Source organism: Lampris incognitus, chromosome 3, assembly GCF_029633865.1.
Source record: "Lampris incognitus isolate fLamInc1 chromosome 3, fLamInc1.hap2, whole genome shotgun sequence".
NCBI lineage: Eukaryota > Metazoa > Chordata > Actinopteri > Lampriformes > Lampridae > Lampris > Lampris incognitus.
Window position 1 is genome coordinate 74,092,445 of NC_079213.1, and position 20,801 is coordinate 74,113,245.

General features: G+C 41.0%; 1 protein-coding gene across 2 annotated transcripts in view; it reads left to right on the plus strand.

Annotated features, from left to right (window-relative positions):
* The window catches only part of evi5b (ecotropic viral integration site 5b), a 61,551-nt gene extending 40,750 nt beyond the window's left edge, over positions 1 to 20,801 (plus strand). For both annotated transcript variants that reach the window (XM_056277404.1, XM_056277405.1), the window contains 6 exons: positions 1,567 to 1,707; positions 5,820 to 5,978; positions 6,417 to 6,563; positions 7,228 to 7,323; positions 16,741 to 16,836; positions 18,749 to 20,801. In XM_056277404.1, coding sequence (XP_056133379.1) covers positions 1,567 to 1,707; positions 5,820 to 5,978; positions 6,417 to 6,563; positions 7,228 to 7,323; positions 16,741 to 16,836; positions 18,749 to 19,030 — 921 coding nt within the window. In that variant the 3' untranslated portion in view covers positions 19,031 to 20,801. The remainder of the gene's footprint in view (positions 1 to 1,566; positions 1,708 to 5,819; positions 5,979 to 6,416; positions 6,564 to 7,227; positions 7,324 to 16,740; positions 16,837 to 18,748) is intronic.

Consider the following 20,801-nt stretch of genomic DNA (forward strand, 5'->3'; position numbering starts at 1 on the left):
ATTTAATGTTGTGACTATTTCACGAACTGCCGTGATACCGGGCTGCATAGATGGCCATTTGACTCCCTGTTCAAACCAGCGTTCCTCCCTATCAAGGATGTGTACATCCTCATCCTTGAAATAGTGGCCACTGGCGTGTAGATGGGTGTAGACTGTGGAGTCCTGGCCTGACGCGTTAGTTCTTTTGTGTTGTGCCATCCTCTTTGCCAGTGTCTGTTTGTTTTCCCCAATGTACAAGTCACAGCAATCCTCCCGGCACTTAACAGCATACACTATATTGCTCTGTTTGTGCCGGGGGATCTGATCCTTGGGGTGGACCAATATCTTGTGCAGTGTGTTTTGGGGTTTGAAAGCAACTGAGACACAGTGTTTTGAAAATACGCGTCTCAACTGTTCCGAAAACCTCCACCACATAGGGAATCACCTCGCCACTGGTTTACGCTTAGTCAGCCGTTGTCCTTCTCTCTTCGATCGGCTGGTGCACTGTTTGGGTATCTTCCTGGCTTTGACAAACACCCAGTTAGGATAAACCACACTTAACCAGGGCCTGTTTAATGTGGAATTTCTCCCCTTCCTTGGCCGCTGTGTTGGCGGAGATGTTATCAGCTGGAGCATGTGTAAAGAGCATGCATAAAGACGTCTTTATGCATGCTAAACAATCCTGGTAAGGAAATCACAGAAAGGTGAATCCTTGGGATGAATCACAAAAAGGTGACTCTTTGGGATCGGGTCCCCTGGCATAAACGGAACAATATAGTGTATGCTGTTAAGTGCCGGGAGGATTGCTGTGACTTGTACATCGGGGAAACCAAACAGATGCTGGCCAAGAGGATGGCACAACACAGAAGAGCTAACGTGTCAGGCCAGGACTCAGCAGCCTGCACCATCTACAGGCCAGGGGCCACTCTTTCGAAGATGTGCACATCCTTGATAGGGAGGAACGCTGGTTTGAATGGGGAGTCAAAGAGGCCATCTATGTGAAGAGGGAATGACCATCCCTGAACCGAGAATATGCCTAAGAGTCCATCTGTTGCCATTTCACAACGCTGTGACTGCAACCATTCCCAAATCCTTTGTGAAGAGTACACACGGCTCTAGTTAATGGTTACGGTAATTTGCATATGACACTGATCGTTGTTTTCGGTCGTTATGCCCCCACTGTATTGTTAAGGGTGGGGATACCTGCAGCCAGTTGAAACTGAAGATGTCACTTCGATGAGTGATGAAACGTTTCTCTCAATAAACGTTGTGACCAGATGAACTGATTCACCTTTCTGTGATCAGGTTATTGTAAGTTGTCTGTGAATGTTCTCATTCATTGTATTGTAAGTTCTGTATTTCTCTTCTTTTTTTCCCCCCTAAAATGTTTCTGATTGTTTTTCATTTTTATGGGTTATAATTTCAAAAGACAAAAGTAGAAAAAGTTCTGACATTATTTATCTTGGGTTCATTTTTTTACCTCACAAAAACCTGCCATTTTAACAGGGATGTGTAGACTTTTGTAACCTTTGTACCTCCTTGTAAAATGTAGACCCATGTGAATTTATTTGTGTCCCTCCCTCACAGAGGAACACATCACTACCAGATGACACAAATGTTGTGCGCCTTCAAGAGGAGCTGATTGGGGTCAAGTTGAGAGAAGCAGAGGCTCTGACTGGCCTTAAAGAGCTGAGACAGCAGGTCAGAAACCTGGAGGACCACTGGCAGGTGAGTAGCAGCACCTCATTTTGTACACAAAGGAAAATTTGGTAAGGACATCAGATTGATTACCTATAGATTACATCAGGTGTAAAACTGATGTAATCAAAGACGTAATCAAGCCTGTTAATCAAAGAAGGTTGAATTAGTTCATCTTCAGACTGAAGGTGTCACTTAGAAGAATGTTTTGATGCATGCTCAATAATCCAGGTAAGAAAAATCAAAGAAGGTTGAATCAGTTCATCTGGATACAATGTTTATTGACAGATACGTTTCATCACTCAGCTGTTAATGCGGCAATAAAGACTCATAGTGGTAATCAGTGTTAATGATCCAAAAGGAGAAAAGGCCCTGTTATACTTAACTTCCAACACGCAAATTGGTTTGTAAGAGTGGAGGTCATTTTTTGTTTTGACTGTGCATATCTTGTTTTAAAATTAGCTTTCATTTATTCCCTTTGAAGATTTAGATCACTCCAATAAATAATCTTTAAATTACAAAATGTAACTTTGGAGAAATGGGCAAGAGTAAGTTAGATTTTGAAAGTACACAACCAAAAAAAAAATCCACTCCATCCCTCTCTTTGCTTCTTCCTTTCCTCCTGTAAACCTCTCCCTCCAAACCAGGTTCATGGCGTGTGTGAGTCTGCCCGTAATAACTAGCAGAACTTGGATCATTGTTGATAATCTACATGTCTAAAAAAAATGTCTATCAGCGAATCTCTTGGTTGAACTAACGTTGTTGTGAAGCGCTTTTGTACTTTATAGGTGAAGTATTTATTAAGATAACAATAGCTGTTTTCAAAGCAATGGCTATTAGCCTGTCAACTATGACTATAGCGCCATCAGAGTTGATAATCTGCATGTAAAAATTATTCTTTTAGTTACACCAACATTCGGCCTCGTTGATGTATTGGTGTCTGGATTCAGGGCTAACCCAGGCTCGAGATCTTTTCAATGAGACAAGCTTGAGGGCTAACCCAAACCCCTCACTAGTGTTTAAGGTTAAATTTGTGCGCTAGATCATTTCATGAATGAGGCCCATTGTTCCTGTGAAGTAGTTTTCCGTCTTATAGCCTATACGTTATAGTTAAAGTAGATTGCTATTTTCATTTGGCCAAGGGAGACAAGGCTGCTTCAAACAGGGCCTCAAACTGTCAAATTGTGTGTGCAAAGTTGATTGACAGCAGGGAACTAATGCTCCTTCCTTCTGAGGGGCAAGGCTTGCTGTGAAACTTTAGAATGAAATAACTGCTCTGCTGCTGCACTGGTCTATGAAACTTGCTCACAGCACACTGTGAGTCAGTGTGTCCACCCCTTCCCTTTCTCCCCAATTGTATCTGACCAATTACCCCACTGTTCCAAGCCATCCCAGTCACTGCACCACCCCCTCTGCTGATCCGGGGAGGGCTACAGACTACCACATGCCTCCTCTGATACACGTGGAGTTGCCAGCCGCTTCTTTTCACCTCACAGTGAGGAGTTTCGCCAGGGGGACATGGTGTGTGGGAGGATCACGCTATTCCCCCGAGTTCCCCCTACCCCCTGAACAGGCGCCCTGACCGACCAGAGGAGGCGCTAGTGCAGCGACCAGGACACATACCCACATCCGGCTTCCCACCTGCAGACACAGCCAATTGTGTCTGTAGGGACGCCCGACCAAGCCAGATGTAACACGGGGATTCGAACTGGTGATCCCTGAGTTGGTAGGCAACGGAATAGACCGCTATGCGACCCGGATGCCAGTGTGTCCATCTTAAGAAATATTTTGGAGCGAAATGGGAGGGGGGGTACTTACTGATGCTTTACACACACATGTTTGTGCTTCAGCAGCCCTGAAACAAGAATCAGACTTAAGTGGCTTGTTTTTCCCCTCTTTTTCATGACCTTGGTTCCAGAATGCAAGCAGAGGTCTCCAGTGACTAGCTTGTTGAAGATGTACAGTGACCTTAGCCTGGCCAATGTGAATTTTTTTTATACTTCATTTTTTTATGAATATACGAAGGTTTGTTAAACCAGGCCACAAAATGCTCAAGACAGAGTTGATGAAACTTCCGAAAGACAGACAAGTTCATTTTCATGTTCATCACCACGTTTTTACCACTGTTACCACCCTGCCTCAGATACTTTCCACGTTCAGTTTTTTTTTAATATTTGGATTCCCACCTTTTTCTCCCCAATTATACCTGGCCAATTACCCCACTCTTCCGAGCTGTCCCAGTCGCTGCTCCACCCCCTTTGCCGAGCCGGGGAGGGCTGCAGACTACCACATGCCTCCTCCAATACATGTGCCAATTGTGTTTGTAGGGACACCCGACCAAGCCAGATGTAACACGGGGATTCGAACCAGTGATCCCCGTGGTTTTTTTTTAAAATTGGTTTTCAGTTTGCAAATCAGAACATATATACAGTTATACAGTAAATAACAATTGTATAAAAACACAGCAAACATTTTCCACTGTTTTCCCTCCGCCTCGCCCAATCCCTATCTACTGATTACAGACGTAAAAAAAAAACACAAACAAAATGATAATAAAATAAAATGAAAAGGGTGTTTCTAAAATCAATCAATGCACATCATTACCACCCTACTCCCTCAGAGCTTGTTCCTGCTGAAGTAGGTTACCAACATTAACATCATGTCTTAAGAAATACATAAAAGATCTCCAGATATCATCAAACATTTTGCTTACGTCTAACAATATATGTAATTGTTTCCATTGACATGTTTGATGCCATTTCTTTAATCCACATTCCAATTCTTGGCCCATCCAACATTTTTCCAATTAAGAGCAATTATACGTTTAGCTTGTAATATACACGTCTACAAAACTTAACTCTTTGCCTTGTAAGTGTAGGTTGGTCTGATATATACCCAGAATAAAAAGCTTATAATCCAGTGATAATTTCTTTGATAAAATTTGATTAATCATATTAACAATATCCTGCCAAAAGGATTTCACTTTCACACATTCCCATATACAGTGGTACGGTGTCCCTCTTGCCTCATTACACTTGATATATAAGTATCAGGAATGTTATCATTAAACTTATGCAGTTGAACAGGAGTTATGCATGTACGCATCAGCCATTTATACTGTGTAAGTTTCAGGCTACTGTTGATTGTCTACCTCTGAGCCTTCTTACATGCCTCACTCCAGTCTTCTAAGGATATTTTCTCATCTATATCTTCCTTCCATAGTCTCCGTTTGGATTCTGAGGTTTCATCAGACCCAGATACAAACAAGTTATACAAAGATGACAGAAATAAAACTTTTATTGTAACAGTGTCCTATGATTGCTACCTCTATTGAGGAAATAGCAGGTATCTCTAATGAATGGTTTTGAGATGCAGATGTAAAGCTCCTAAGTTGAATATATCTGGAAAAAAATGATTCTTTGGGATGTCATATTACATACTTCATCTTCTCTGTACATATCTTGTACTTTTCTTAACCCTTTTTCAGCCCATATTTGAAATCCTGGATCACTTTTTCCTCATTTAAAGTTGGCATTACCGCAAATAGGACTGAAGCATGACCAGAAAGGGCTAATATTTAAATATTTACAAATGTCAAACCAAATGTTAATCATGTTCTATACAGTAGGGTTGTCTGTGTGATCCCCATATTGGTAGGCAACGGAATAGACTGGTATGCTACCCAGATGCCCCTCGTTCAGACTTTTTGTACTTGTATTGTGTATAGCAACTGCACATTGTATATATATATCTATATATATATATATTTATCGGGATATACTTTCTGTATACTCCCCAGATATTTTTAACCTTTTTTTTTAATTGTACTGTATTTTTATTGTATTATTATTATTATTTTATTATTATTGTGTTCATTTCTTCTGTTTCATAGTTTGAGTTGCCAAAAACCAATTTCACTGCATATTGTAACAATTCAAGATTAAAGTATATTGAATCTTGAATCAGAGTTGTATTTGGCTCAAATCTCTAAATCTGTAAATCAACCTAAATACATTTCTTCTTCAGCCATCTTAATCTTTTGGCATTCCATGCTTTGCTCCTTGAAGTTATCCTGGCAAGTTGGCATATCTTTTGATGAAGTCATAAATCAGTTGATTGATGGAGTGCCCCCCCCCCTTCAGCGTCACTTGGCACGTACTGCTGGTCGCTGGAAGGACAGCCCCAGGAAGAACACCCTGAGTGAGCTGCAGGACGAGCTGATGAGTGTGAGGTTGCGTGAGGCTGAGGCCCAGGCAGAGCTTCGGGAGACACGCCAGAGGATGCTGGAGCTCGAAACCCAGGTCAGATGATGTCTACAATGTCCAATGGCACAAACCTCATTGATTTTTATATTTTTTAACTTTCATTTAAATGTTCATCTGGTGTTTTCAAATTCTAAGCTCAAATTGGCTTATAAAATGGCATTTTTTTTGTCAAAAGAAAGAAGTGTGTTGGTTTATTGATACAAAGTAGTGAGAACAATCTGGGTTTGAACTGGATTTCTTAGTCGCACTGTCACACAGCAGCCTTCAGGGGGCAGCAGTCCACTTCAGTCTCCCAAGGTGTCTGCAACAGCAGAAAATTATCAAATTATTTAGTGTAATAATAGAGGTTGAGTCAGTGGGAACATTGCGCGCCACCTTCTACTGGCATTCTGAGAGATTGCTTTCATTAAACAACATGAAAATACTAATTCAAATTCAACTTCTTCCAAAATTTCCACCCCTATGCCCACATAGAATGAGATTCATAACAACCAGTTGCGCCGGGCAGAGCAGGAGGCGCGCAGACTACAGGAACATGTACAGATGCTGACAGTGCAAAATAAAGATGCACATGCGCAACTGAAAGACATCAAGCGGAGACAAGCTGAGATTGAATGCAAGGTATGGTCTGCACCACTGATATTTCAGCTAACAGCCATGACTCGGTTTTGATAGTTGTCAAAATATAGTATGAAATGTTTTTATTGTATATTGTGAGATACAGCACATCTAAAAAAATCATGACTTGCCTTTTAAGAACTAAAATTGTATGAAATACCATCTTTATTGTGATTCATGCAGCAAGCTCCAGTTTATATTTATAAATGCTCAGAAGGGCTAGCTCACCCTAAATCCACTTTAGGTCAAATTTGTCATTAAACCCTATGTGATGTTTTGGGGGGGGGGGATCAGTTCTGCCTGGTCTGTTGCCTCTTGATAACATCATCATCCAGATCCAGAAAAGGGAAGCAGTTTGTTCTGCTTTTGGTTCCTACTATTAGTGATAGCATCTCAGTACCGACGGCTCTGCTGATGCTGTTAAACTGCTATCTGCAGCTCAGAGACACCCCTGTCTCTTAGGGATTCACCCATCACTAGTCTCACACATTAACAGCTTAGTTCCCTTGTTGTTTGGATCTGAATTCCTCAAATAGTATATGTGTTGTTGTTTTTATACAGAGACATCAGCACCACAAAACCCTGGAGCTTTGGCAAAATATCTCTCAAAATTGTGTCTGTTTTTCTGTTGTTGTCTGACAACTGCTGGCTGCTCTCTTTTCCCCAGAGCAAGGAGGAGGTAATGGCAGTGAGGCTACGAGAAGCTGATAACATTGCTGCTATGGCTGAGCTCCAGCAACAAATCTCTGAGCTTGAGATCCAGGTAGAGAACCCCAACCCCCACCCTCGATTCACCCCACAGGCATCTTACACACATTGTCCTGTCTTTTTGGAATGACACACTGCACCTCTGATAGAGAGCATTCTCAACAACTGAAACTGCAACATAACCTATATTCACCTTTTTCTAAGAGTTGGCTGTGCACTCACCATTAGTATTTTTATTGTCTATTGATACAGTAGGAAGCCTGAAAGAGACACGGGAGAAAACACCAGTGACTTAACCTCTAAATCATTTCTAGGCACAGTCCAACTCAACAAATGTCTCTTGCACGAAAGTAGAAGTATTGCTCGCTTTGAATCTTTGCAAAGGCACTTCATACAGGAAGGTACAAAGTGAGGAGACATATCTATTTTGGTGTTTTCATTGATGTGAAGAGGAAGAAGGTGGGGTTTGTTGTAAAGAAAACGAGATTGCAGTAGAAGTGGAAGGTGGACAACAAAATATTGGCCTTTATGCTTGTGCTGCTAAGAGCCTGAAAAGAATGTTTGTCACCATTTGATGTTCTCTCCGGTAACAGTATACATGCATCAGAGTAGTTTATTAAAAGGGAAGTTCGTTCACTCAACAATTGAGTCGAGTCTTGTAAATAGAATTTACACACAGTAGCATTTTGATTCTTGACATTTCAATATTACTGAATATCAATAATTCACCCCAAAAGCTAGAAATGAGAGAACAAATGATCTAATCTGTGAGACCATGGAGAAACACTTTCTGGAGCTCATCTGTTATAGTTCAATGACAGTCTAACTTATTAGACTTAGTCTTTCTTGCTTTTTTGTATTAGTGACTCAGTGGATACTGATTCTAATTGTCTGATAGTAGACAATTCCTGCAAAACGGCGTTATCATCATTAATGTATTAATGAATAATGATAGCTCCCTTTTGGCTATAGGCTATAAGTGAGTTCATTTCTCTGATTAATAATCACTTATTATACAGGATGTGGAAGAGGAGACTGAGAATGCATTGACTAGGGAATACCTACATGAAAGTAGACTGATGTTATCAGTCAATGGTATGGACACTAATTAGCCTGAGTAATGACACTTTAAGGTACTGATTTTCTAACAAGAACAACTGGTGTTTGGAAATGCTTTATAGATGGATGAAAAAAAATATCTGGCAGGATTTCACCCTACAGTGGACATAAAAAGTCTGCACACCCCTGTTAAGATGGCAGGTTTTTGTGATGTAAAAAAAATGAAACCAAGATAAATTGTGTCAGAGCTTTTTCCACCTTTAATTTGAAATTACAACCTATAAAAAAAATGGAAAAACAAAGGGAAACCGTATAGGGGAAAAAAATAAACTTAGAATTACCTGGTTGCATTAGTGCACCTTTTGAATTTATTACAGCACGCCAAGTCTTTTTGGGTAAGTCTATCAGCTTGGCACATCTTGACTTAGCAATATTTTCCCAGTCTTCCTGACAAAAATGTTCTAGATCTGTCAATTGCGAGGGTATCTCCTGTGCACGGTCCTCTTCAGGTCACCCCACAGATTGTCAATTAGATTCAGGTCCGGGCTCTGGTTGGGCCATCCCAAAATGTTGATCTTCTTGTAGTGAAGCCATTCTTTTGTTGAATTGGATGTATGCTTTGGGTAGTTGTGCTGAAAGGCGAAATTCCTCTTCAGCTTTCTAGCAGATGCCTGAAGGTTTTGCGCCAAAACGGACTGTTATTTGGCACTATTCTTGAGTCCCTCCACCTTGACTAAAGCCCCGGTTCCGGCTGAAGAATTGCAGCCCCAAGCATGATGCTGCCACTTACATGCTTCATCGTGGGTATGGTGTTACTTTGCTGATGTGTTGTGTTGTTTTTGCGTCAAACATACATTTTGGAATTATGGCCAAAAAATTCAATCTTGGTCTCATCAGATCACAGCACATTTTTCCATATGGTTTTGGGAGACTGGATGTATCTTTTTGCAAAATTTAGCCGGGCTTGGGTGTTTTCTTTTTTGGTGTGAGAAGGCTTCCGTCTTGCCACTGTATCCCATAGCCCAGACATATAAAGAATACGGGAGATTGCTGTCACATGTAGGGCGCATCCTAACCTAGGAACGAGACGAATCTGCGAGCTCATGTTTCACATTTGCTCTGGCGTATACATCCAGCCACCATCCCGTTCAGACAGATTTCCAGCCGACCTGGCCCGGGTCGGGCCAATCACAACCGTTTATCTAATATGGGGTGGGGTTGATCCAATGATGTACAGCCTTATTTTTTTCCCAGCTGCATTCCGGGAACTCTACCTCTCTCGTTGCCCCCATTGGTTAAATTGGTTGGGGTGGGGTTAGGGATAGGGTTAGCCAATCAGAGGCAGAGTAGGAGCGGGTCTTCCCGGAATGTGGGTGGGGGAAAAAAAGCTGACCTACAGAGGACCGCCGTTGGCTGCAGCTGATGTGGAACAGTCTGCTCTGTTATTGCGATCACTCCACTATCACGACAATATTAAATCAACTGGATGTTATATTTTCTCTGGAAAGTATAACAACTGTACTTAAAGCTTTTGTTGATAAGAAAGATTTGTTTACCGTACTTCTGACAGGATTTGGTAAATGCATCAAGTGCTTCTTCACTACATTGTTGCTCTGATTGGTTGTAGGTCTATCCAATTGTGTCCAGAGGTGTTTTGGTCTGTGCCCGTTGATAACACCCCTTGGAAATTGAAAATGGACTGAGAGGAGCCAGATCAATTAGAATGTGTGAATTCATCTGGTTCCCAGGCTAGAAGCAACCGGTACTTGCCAGAAATTCCTGCAGTTCCTTTAATGTTGCCGTAGGCCTCTTAGCAGCCTCCCTGACCAGTTTTCTCCTTGTATTCTTGTCAATTTTGGAGGGACATCCCGTTCTTGGTAATGTCACCGTTGTGACATATTTTCTCCACGTGTTGATGATTGTCATCACTATGTTCCATTGTATATCTAGTGCCTTAGAAATTATTTAGTACCCCTCTCCTGATCGACACCTTTCAGTAATGAAATCCTGTTCATTATCCTGTTCACTTCAATTGATACACTAACTACTATTCAGAGGTGTAAAAACCAGTTCCAGAAAGTGAAAGTCCAAACCATGTATTTGCACCACCTATGTTATTAAACCAGTTGATTTCATTAACTATTTTCCCCTACCTAGTTGAGGGGTGGTGTTTACTTGAATATGCTGGTGTAGTACATGGGTGGAGCAATACACATTTTTGGGCTTTTACTTTCTGGACCTTGTTTTTACACCTTTGCTACTATTTAACACGAGTTTGAATGTGCCTGGCGGCCTGTCCAGGGTGTCTTCCCGCCTGCTGCCCAATGACTGCTGGGATAGGCTCCAGCATCCCTGCGACCCTGAGAGCAGGATAAGCGGTTTTGATAATGGACGGACGGTTAATTCTGAACACAGCCACATCCCGAATTATAAAAGGGTATGCACACTTATGCAGCCAGGTTATTTTATGTGTTTGTTTTTTTTTCCCCAGAAAACTTTTGATTGTTTTTCCACTTTGTTTTTATAGGTTGCAGTTTCACATTACAGGTGGAAAAAATTCTGACATGATTTATCTTGGTTTCTTTTTTTTATGTCACAGAAATCTGCCATTTTACCACAGGTGTGTAGACTTTTTATGTCCACGGTATGTCGCCCATTTCGGGGCACATGTGGCTCTGGAGATGGCACATTTAACTGTTCGACACTTCCTGGTCTTGTACTTATGTTGAAAGGACTCTCAGTCTGTGACATTTTGAAATGAGTGCTAAATTTACTTCAAAGCTCTATATGGTGTGGGGCACCCCGGTGACTTGTACCACATAAGGCTGAGTGCTTACCGCAGCGGCCTGGGTTCGAATCCGGCCCAGGCCCTTTGCTGCATGTCATCCCCTCTCTCTACCCTGCCTTTCCTGTCTGTCTCTCTATTATCGCTATCAAATAAAGGTGAAAAATGGCAACAAAAAAAAAAATCTTTAAAAAAAAAAGAAAGCTGTATATTGTTTGCTTATATTTATAATGTATAAATGTTCCAGTATTGGCCCTCTTTGTGGATTGTACTGGATTCAAAGGGGGTTATGAGTGTGTCTATCAGAACATTCAACACTTGAGAAATGTGGTCAATGGAAACAGCTGGGTTGGGACAGACTGAGATGGACACACAGACGTAGTCTGACATAAAGACATAGCCACTGAGTTAATGAGTCTCATCAAGAAGGCTATGAATGTATCACCACACAAAATAATGACCAAAACAAATAGAGCCGAGGCTAGCACTATCAACCCTACATAACAACTGAGTGTATACGTAAACAGTTGCACACTATGCAGTTCAGGTGTGGGAGGCTGCTGTTCCTCTGTTAATATGATAAAAGCTGCATTGAAGGAAATCATCATCATTTTGTGTTTAGGCTATAGGGGAGACAGAGACACATTAACTTGCAAAACACAATGATACAAAATATTCACTTGGCAAAAAATTGTGATCCATCTTTACTAATTATTTTATTTGCAGTGGATTTTTTTTTCTTAATTTCATAGTCGTACATGAAGTTTCAGTTGCAAAGATAAATCGCCTAAGCGTATTAGCTACCAAATCTGTTCTGAAGAATCTGTAAAGCTTTCGATTCACTTGTTAAGAAAGGGTGTTGCCTTCACACAGCATGCTATACTGGAAGAGATAAAGTCATCGTACTTGAGATGGGGTTCCAGGCATTTGATTTGCAAAAGAGATAAAATAAGTTCACATTAAGAGTAAGTGAGGGAAAATTACACAGAACTTACTTCTTTATTATCTAATGCCATCTTAAATATTTTCCTGTTATATAGATAGTCCATCAAGCCAGAATTATGGTTTGGTTTGAACAACCTTAGCTTTGTTTTGCACAGTTATCTCAGACAGTTGAGTTGAGTTAGCTCAGGGACATTTTGCTCTTTGGGCAGTGGAGGGGCTCTGTATATAAACACATCTGATATTAACAAATCTAAATGAGGTTGGAAAGCAAGTCTGTCTCCTCTTTACCAAAGAGACATGACAGCCCTTTTTTCTTATTGTCTCTTAGCATTTCCTCAGTACTATTGGGGAAAATAGTAAATATAGCCATGCAAGGAGGCTATTCGAAATTTCTTCTGTCTTGTACCTGAGAAAACAATATTTTTTCTGTCACACTTTTTTACCATAGGCCTTGACTGTTTTCAATTGGTGTCAATACACCTTCAAAAAAGCCCCTCTCCTCCTTCCCCTTCACAGACAGATGTACATAATTACCCAACGTGGGTTCTGAGGTTTTGTTACTAGGTGATGGAGCAAAAACACTCAACACCAAACATTTATCACTAAGCCCTTACTGTTTCATATCTGTGTAATGAACCCTTATTTGGATGTGCCGATAACATCAGCAGATTATTTACATTTAGTTTTCCATAATTTACTGTATTTAGAAGAGAAGTCCCAATAACCGTATCGGCTGCATGTGTTTGCTACCTGCAAAAGCAGTTTTTCTGTCTGAGCCTTTGTTAAATCAGTGTTTAGTTCTTTGGTCTGTGGTTTGGTTGCTAGCTGTACAGGTTGTGGGTAAAACAAACCCTGCTTTTATATCAGAAAATACCTTTACTGAAAAAAAGAGGTGCACTTTACCCTCCAGGGCAGCAATGGAGTGAGGTTTTGGTAACAAAAGGTCACAGCTTTCTTTACTGTGGTAAAGGTCACTCTGCTGTTTGCAGGGCTGTTGTGCTGAGCTTTAGTGGTGAATATGAAATACCATATCTGTGATTTAAGGAAGAGCAAGCCAGAACAGGAAGGATAGATATTTCAGAATCAAAATCCTTTTAATTGGCCATGTAGGTTTGCACATTTGACTCTGGTTTTGTGGCTCTCTCAGTGTACTTAACATAGAATAACAACACAACAATCTTCAAATATATACATAAGAATTGACTTATACAGGCAAAATAAGAGGTGATAAGGTGCAACGGTGCAGAGAATATATCAGAGATGCTGAAATAGATGTTAGCAGTTTACTTACATACATGCCTGAGGTAGATGGACATGACAGAGTGTACCACTATACATACGTACAGTATACAGTATAGTATATACAAAATGGTTGGATTATTTGGCAGTGTTAAGCATACATTTGAATGACAGCCTGCAGAAATAAACTTTTTATATCTGCGATCTGTATCAAGATGAAAAATCACTTCTTATCACAGAGACACGCTGGCTAATAAAAGTTACATGCATGGTTTAGGTTGGAGATTTCCTGACATGGTAGATTTATACTACCTTTTTAGTACCGATTATACATTGTTTTGCAGTAGTAGTAGTAGTAGATATATTGTTTTGCACCTAATTTATGTTAACTTTGAATCGGTAAGGGATACTTTCAGGGTTTTTTTTTTACTTCTCACCTCTTAGTTTTCTTTGCCAGATTTGAAATGCATAATGGGGAAAAGTGCCAGTACTAAACTGTCAACATTGTTATTATTACTTAATGCAGAATACCGCTGGCTTCAAGCTAGCATCCTACCTTGGGCCTAGCAACGTTCTTTGCCCATACTGAGAAATGGTAACGGTGATTATATAATATATCTGCTAATGGATGTATGATAAACAGAGCTGAGTCTATTGAAAAGCGTTTCTCAGAAGAGAAGGTATTATTGTTAACAGCGTAAATGTCTTAAGAGCTAAACTGGCATAATGTGGTGGTTATTTAGATTTAATGCATGAATGCAATATCCTCTTATTGGTTGTGGTTTTCTTCACATGTGAGATGAACGCTCATGATGTTTTCCTTGATCAAAGAATGTTTTTCACCAGATTTGTAAGAGCTGGTTTGTTTGTCATAGCAATGGTAGTACATTTTAAAACACTCAACTTTTTCAGTTATCAGCAGTAATTGGCCCCTTTGCACAGCCAAGACAGTTCACTTATTTTAAACACAGCTGTCTTTTTTAGTTTTTGTTTTATCCTTCTTCCCAAAATGTATGATTTTAAATGGAGGACAGCAGCCTTGGGGGTAGTTGAGGGTGCAGAAAGGCGAGGAAGCCATCGCTCTGAGACGTTTGACATTCTTGGCCACAGCCTGACACCTGGTGATTCACGCAGCTGAGCACAAGGAAGTCTCATTAACTGCCTGTCCCTTATCGTTACAGTGTTTTGGGGGGAGGAAACCTCAAAAACAACAGATTCTTGGGACAGCATTGCTTGTTTACATCACTCATTGTCAAAAAACCCTATCAGGACACAACACATTTGACCCCACCTTACCACAGGAATCGAAAAACCCATTTATATTTTGGGGTGTTGGCCAGGCAAAGAAAACAATATCACTTCTTTGCCTCAACATTTAACCCTAACCCTGAGTAAATGTATCTTCCCGTTTTCCTCACCGGTCCCACGCTTACTGCCTGTGGTTTGCCTGAACTTAACCGTGTGCTCCTCTCTGGGCTTTCTAGCAGGCATCTTCAAGGGTGTGATTTGAGAGTTGAAATACAGTATGTTTGTTGCCAATCCCTGCAGATGTCTTCGCTTTGAGGGTGGTAAACATCACATGGGTTATTTTTGTTTAACTGTTGAATGTAGTTACCAGCTTCATTCCCAGGGTGCTAGGAGGGAATCACCTGTCAATATCACATAAGTTGAATCAGTTCATCTGGACACGTTTCTTAAGAGAGCTGTTTCATTACTCATCTAAGTGACCTCTTCAGTCTAAACTGACTGCAGGTATCCCCACTCTTATAAACAACACAGTGGCGTAACGACCGAAAACAACAATCCGTTTCATATGCAAATTACCGTGAGCATTAACTAGAGTTACAATGATCATGTGTACTATTCACAGAGGATTGGGGAATAGTTGCAGTCACAGCATTGTAAGATGGTGACAGAAGTACTCTCAGACTCCCTCCCCTCAGTTCAGGGATGGTCATTCCCTCTTCACATAGATGTGCTCTTTGACTCCCCGTTGAAACTAGCATTTCTCCCCTCCTTGAACAGGGAGTAAAAGAGGCCATCTATGTGAAGAGGGAATGCCCATCCCTGAACCGGGGGGGGGGGGGGGCTAAGAGTAGACCTGTTCCCCATCTTATAATGCTGTGATTGCAACTATTCCCCAATCCTCTGTGAATAGTACACATTGCGATTGTAACTCTAGCTAATAGTCACGCCTATTTGCATATGAAACTGATCGTTGTTTTCGGTCGTTATGCCACTGTGTTGTTTATAAGGTTCGGGGGATAACTGCAGTCAGTTGAGACTGAAGAGGTCACTTCGATGAGTGATGAAACATCTCTCTCAATAAACGTTGTGTCCAGATGAACTGATTCACCTTTCTGTGATTTCCTTACCTGGATTGTTGAGCATGCATAAAGACACCAGTCAATAGCTGCCCCAGTTCTTGGACACTTTGTGATGCTGGTTTCCCAGAGTGCTATTACTATTGTCGCCCTTATGTGGTAGTTTCCATCCATCTGTCCATTATCCAAACCGCTGAAGCCTATCCCAGCAGTCATTGGGCAGCAGGCAGGGAGACACCCTGGAAAGGCTACCAGGCCATCACAGGGCTGACGCACGCACACACACACACACACATTCACAACTAGGGACAATTTCGTATGGCTGATTCACCTGACCTACATGCCTTTGGACTGTGGTAGTTTATCAAGTAGAAATCATAGCAGTGTCTAGTCACAGTTTGTTAAGAGATTGATTGGGTTTTCACCACTTTTATTTTAATTGCACCAGCTATATGTTCATAATACTGGGTGTGATGGATACTGTACTCTTGTCTAAATACATACTACTTCTCTGTAGCTAGGTAGTCCTTAAGATGTAGTCAAGTTAGTTTTATTTGTGTAGCCCAACATCACAAATTACAAATTTGCCTCAGTGGGCTTTACAGCAATACAACATCCTGTCCTTAGACCCTCGCATCAGATAAGTAACAAATTCCTAAAAAATTAAACGTTTAATGGAGAAAACCCCAGGGAGAGCAACAGAGGAGGGATCTCTCTCCCAAGATGGACAACGTGCAATGGATGTTGTGTGTGCAGAATAAAAAACAATTTAGAGAATACAACATTGAAAGAAGACAACAGAATTATAATGGAATTATAAGCTATATGAAGAATATGATAAGGAGGATGCCAAGTAGTGTCCAGGTGTACAAATTGGTATAGGATATTTAGTATTTGAACAGGCCACCTTGTGTCAGTGCCCCCTTCTTTTCTATTCCTCAAGGGATTTATTATTATTTTTAACTTTTCTCTTTACTATTTACTGTTAATTTTTCCCTCTTGCGCCAACATACCAAAACAAATTCCTTGTATGTTCTTATATTTGGCAATAGATATGATTCTGATTTCAAGGAATGTAAAAGTATGACCCATTTTTGTATGATGGTTTATGTATACACAGAAAGAAGAAGGGAAGGTCAAAGGCCAACTAAACCACACAGACTCGAGGCAGTACATTCGCGAACTGAAAGACCATATAGCAGAACTAAACCATGAGGTAAGTCTCACAAAATGAAGGTCAGTGACTAATCACAGTATTGCTCTAGCAGTGCCTGGATCTTTAATCCCTCAAGCACTTGCACTAATTTACAGTTGTGCCTTTTAAACTTGGGGGGGGGGGGGGCGGTTTACTTCAGATTTTTTTAATCCATTTCAGCCAGGATGTCGCTTGCTTAGAACATTTCACAACTTTTGCTCAGATTTGGGTTTACTTTGAGGCCAATTTATAGATTAGAAGTGTTAACTACACCCTCAAACTTCCTGCAATGAGTCACTTGTACATATCCCTCACAAGCCCTCTCATAAACATAACCGCACTAATTCAAGTTGAACGCCACTATGCAAACAGAAGTACAGATTAAAAAAAAGACCTACAATAAAATGTTGACATTCCATTCTTTAATTTGAAATAAAAACTGAGGAATTGTTAATTACCAGTCACAAGATGAAATGATTGGTATGGATGTGATCACTTTTGTTGAATAAGTAAGAGTATAAGCAACTTGCAATCACATCATTGCCCTTAAGATATAGTGGCACTGAAAGACGTGTTGACATTGTGAATCATTTTAGACCCATCTGGAATAATGGTTGCCGTACAAGTTAAAAAAAATTTAAAAAACCATAACTTCCCACCTCTGCACAGACCACATACCCTTAGTAGGTTTCAACTCTGTATAAACTTGTAGACCAAATTAGACCAAAGCGTTGCAAGTTATGCAGGCATTGTTAGGTTTGCATGAGGAATTAATAGTTTTGAAGGAGACTTGTTGACTTCAAGCAAATTAATTATTTACTAAGAAGTATATCCTCAGATTTGTTACCCCCCACACACCCACCCACCCACCCACACACACACACACACACACACACACACACCACCACCACCACCACCACCACTACCCTCCATCCTCCACCCCACAGGAAGAAACAAACCTCAACAACAGAAAGGTTGGGGCTGGTGGTTAAAGTGTTGCTACACTGAATCATGCATTGTGTTCTTCCAGGCCTCATATCAAGGCAGTGCAGTCAGGCAACATGATGAAGTCAACAGAGTTCTTCATTCTCCTCTGAGCTAGTTTAAGTCCAATGGTCAGCTATTTTGCAGAACGGCCTGCCTGCGATGCATCACTGTAGGTGTTTGTAGATGACCAAAGAGGTGAAAGAGTAACAAGGATGTGAATCTGTAATCCCCCACCTCCTCCATTTACGCCCAACATCTGAGCTAAAGTGGGACCTGCATCATTTTGCTGGAAATATTGACTGCTGTCATGTAGGGTGAAGGGCTGTGAAATTTAATTTTCAGCCATAACAGGAAGACAAAAGGCCATGTGTAGACAGGTGTGGGCAAAGTCACCCAGGCTTATTCTATCCATTCCACATAGACATATGCTTAACTGTGTTTTTTCTCTAAACTGGCCATCTGAATGCCTCTCTTCCCACATGTCTGTCTGTTGCATGGTAGGCTGACCCAGGTGAGTTGTGACCTGGCACTGATGCCATGTTACCTTATTTAGTTTAAATCCAACCTTATCTCCAGCTCCTTGATCCAAACTTCATTGGCTCTGCAGCCCTCACCCAGTTCTTGGTTAATGAACAAATGGGCAGACCTACTAGGTCTGCTCATATCGACCCCATTCCATTTGGACCAAAATGCTGCCTGTGTATGACTCCCTGTATCACTCCATGTGTGACTCACCCTCTTCCGTTTGTGACAGTGATACCCATCTAATTTCACTGTTTGCCCGGCAGGATTTGACCCTATTGCTTTTGTTAAGAGTTTGCGCATGTAAAATATTGAACAAGGTTTTGTTTTCCCTCATGAAACTCTTATTTGGTTTTGCATGTTTCCATATGCTGAATAAAACGATTTGCCTTGCTCCTCATGCTCATCACCCCTAACTTTACAGATTTGCTGCTTAAAAGGGCGGAGGGGCTTGACCCACCAGCCCACTTTTGATGGCATCCACATTGTCAACCACTATGTCGGGGAAGATGAGTCTTATCACTCTTCAGATGAAGATGAACTAAAGGTGCCCACCCCCCCAGAAGCCCAACAGAGGGGCAGAACCAGCAGCCGCATCCGACTGCATCCCAACCTCGGGGACACTGACAGTGAAGGAGAGGAGGACGGGGACAACCTGCACATCTCTGTAACCTCCAGTGGCAGCCATAAGTCCACCATGGTGTGACCTGTATTAGCTGCCTGCCCGAGTCAGTTGAGGCTATCGCTCACAGAGAGGTAGTGGGGCGTTCACGGTAGCCATTCCAGAGGAGAAGTCTAGGTGTTGAACTCAATTTCAGAATGGACTGCATCACCATATCATCATGAGAATCACAACTAAAGGATTTATTTCTGTTGATGTTAGCATTAATAACCCCACCCTGTTTTTTGTTTTTTTTTGGAATGCAAACACTGACCTAGGTAACACAGACAGCATCTTTCTGGACCCCAGCAGAGAAAGAAAACATTGAAATTGTACACATAACCCAACTACAGAGCTGAATGACAACAGGGGTAAGACGCCATCTTGGCTGGGTGCTGTCACACAACTGACTTGTCCCTCGCCCCCTAAGCAAGGTACAACACAGAGAAAGAGACTGTGCAATAAAATATTATATGCTTTATGGCTCACTTCGTTAAATTTGTTTTTAGTATTTTTTTATTGCATTTTAAATGAACATTTACATTTATGGATTCCTTTACTACAAATGTCCAACTCAAAGAGGGAAACTAATGAGTGGTTTGTCACTAAGTAGTTTTGATGAGACTGGTGAAGAGCACAGTATCAAAGAAAAAACGTATACCAGCCAACGTGGACTTCAGCTAATGACTTTTTGGCCTTAGGTGTGATGTCACATGCCCTCCATTAGGGCTGGTGTATCAAAAAGATTAGGTGAATTTTACATATGTGTAAATATGTAAATGTATTTGTTCGTTTTTTTGCAACTTCATGTGGACTTGAAAATATGTAACTAATGGAACTTTTGCCTATCTAATGTTTAGAATGTATTGTACAATTCAAATGAAAGGGACGTATTACTAGAGTCTAATAAGGCATCAAGACCCCCACATTTTCCACAAACATGTACAGGTTATTTACAAATCCCACTTTACTTGAAAGGGTTTTGGGTATTCCAATCACAATTGTCAACATTTATATTTGCCCTATATCTGACAGTTGCAGCTTTATTTTCCAGTTTGTTACTTTGTCAAAATGGTGTTGACGTTCATTAAGGGACGAAATACAACTGCTGTTGCTTCGCTTTTATGAGTAACGACACATCATATGACTATTATCCTACCTGACGCAGCATTCAGCGAGTACACAGTTCCTGCTGCTGTCAAGATGCACAAATGAGCAATGTTGATCGGAAGTGTGCTGTTATATCAGCAAGGAAACGTGTGACAGTCCAAGGGAACCCTTTATGAGAATGCAGTTTTAATAACATAACATAGGATACTTAAAAAAAGAAAACGTGAAGAAGAAATGGATTTTATCGTTTATGAATGGCGTATTAGGTGTTACCAAAGTAGGCACTATGTTGTGCTCATCCACAGGCCAGCTTCACTCCGTTTGCAAAACTAATGTTTTTATGTTTGTTTGTCTCCCAAGTGGCCAGAACACTAAAGCCAACCGCTCCATTTTCAGTGATAACAAGGTGGAAGTGTGCATGTGTTAGATTTGAACCACAGTCTTGATTAGTCTTGGCTGTCAAATTGCAGAAAGCAGAGAGGGTCACCGCTTGGGATTGGTGATAATAATGTGACCGTTTTGTTTGTTTGTTTGGGAGAGCAGTACATTTATGGCACTATGGCACTGGAGTATGCAGTATGTACCCATCAACCATTAATGTTAATCTATGGGACAGCACACTCTGAAAACAATGAGGATGTGTGTGTGTGTGTGTTTGTGTGCGTGCGTGTGTGTGTGTGTGTGTGATGACTTTATAATAAACTGA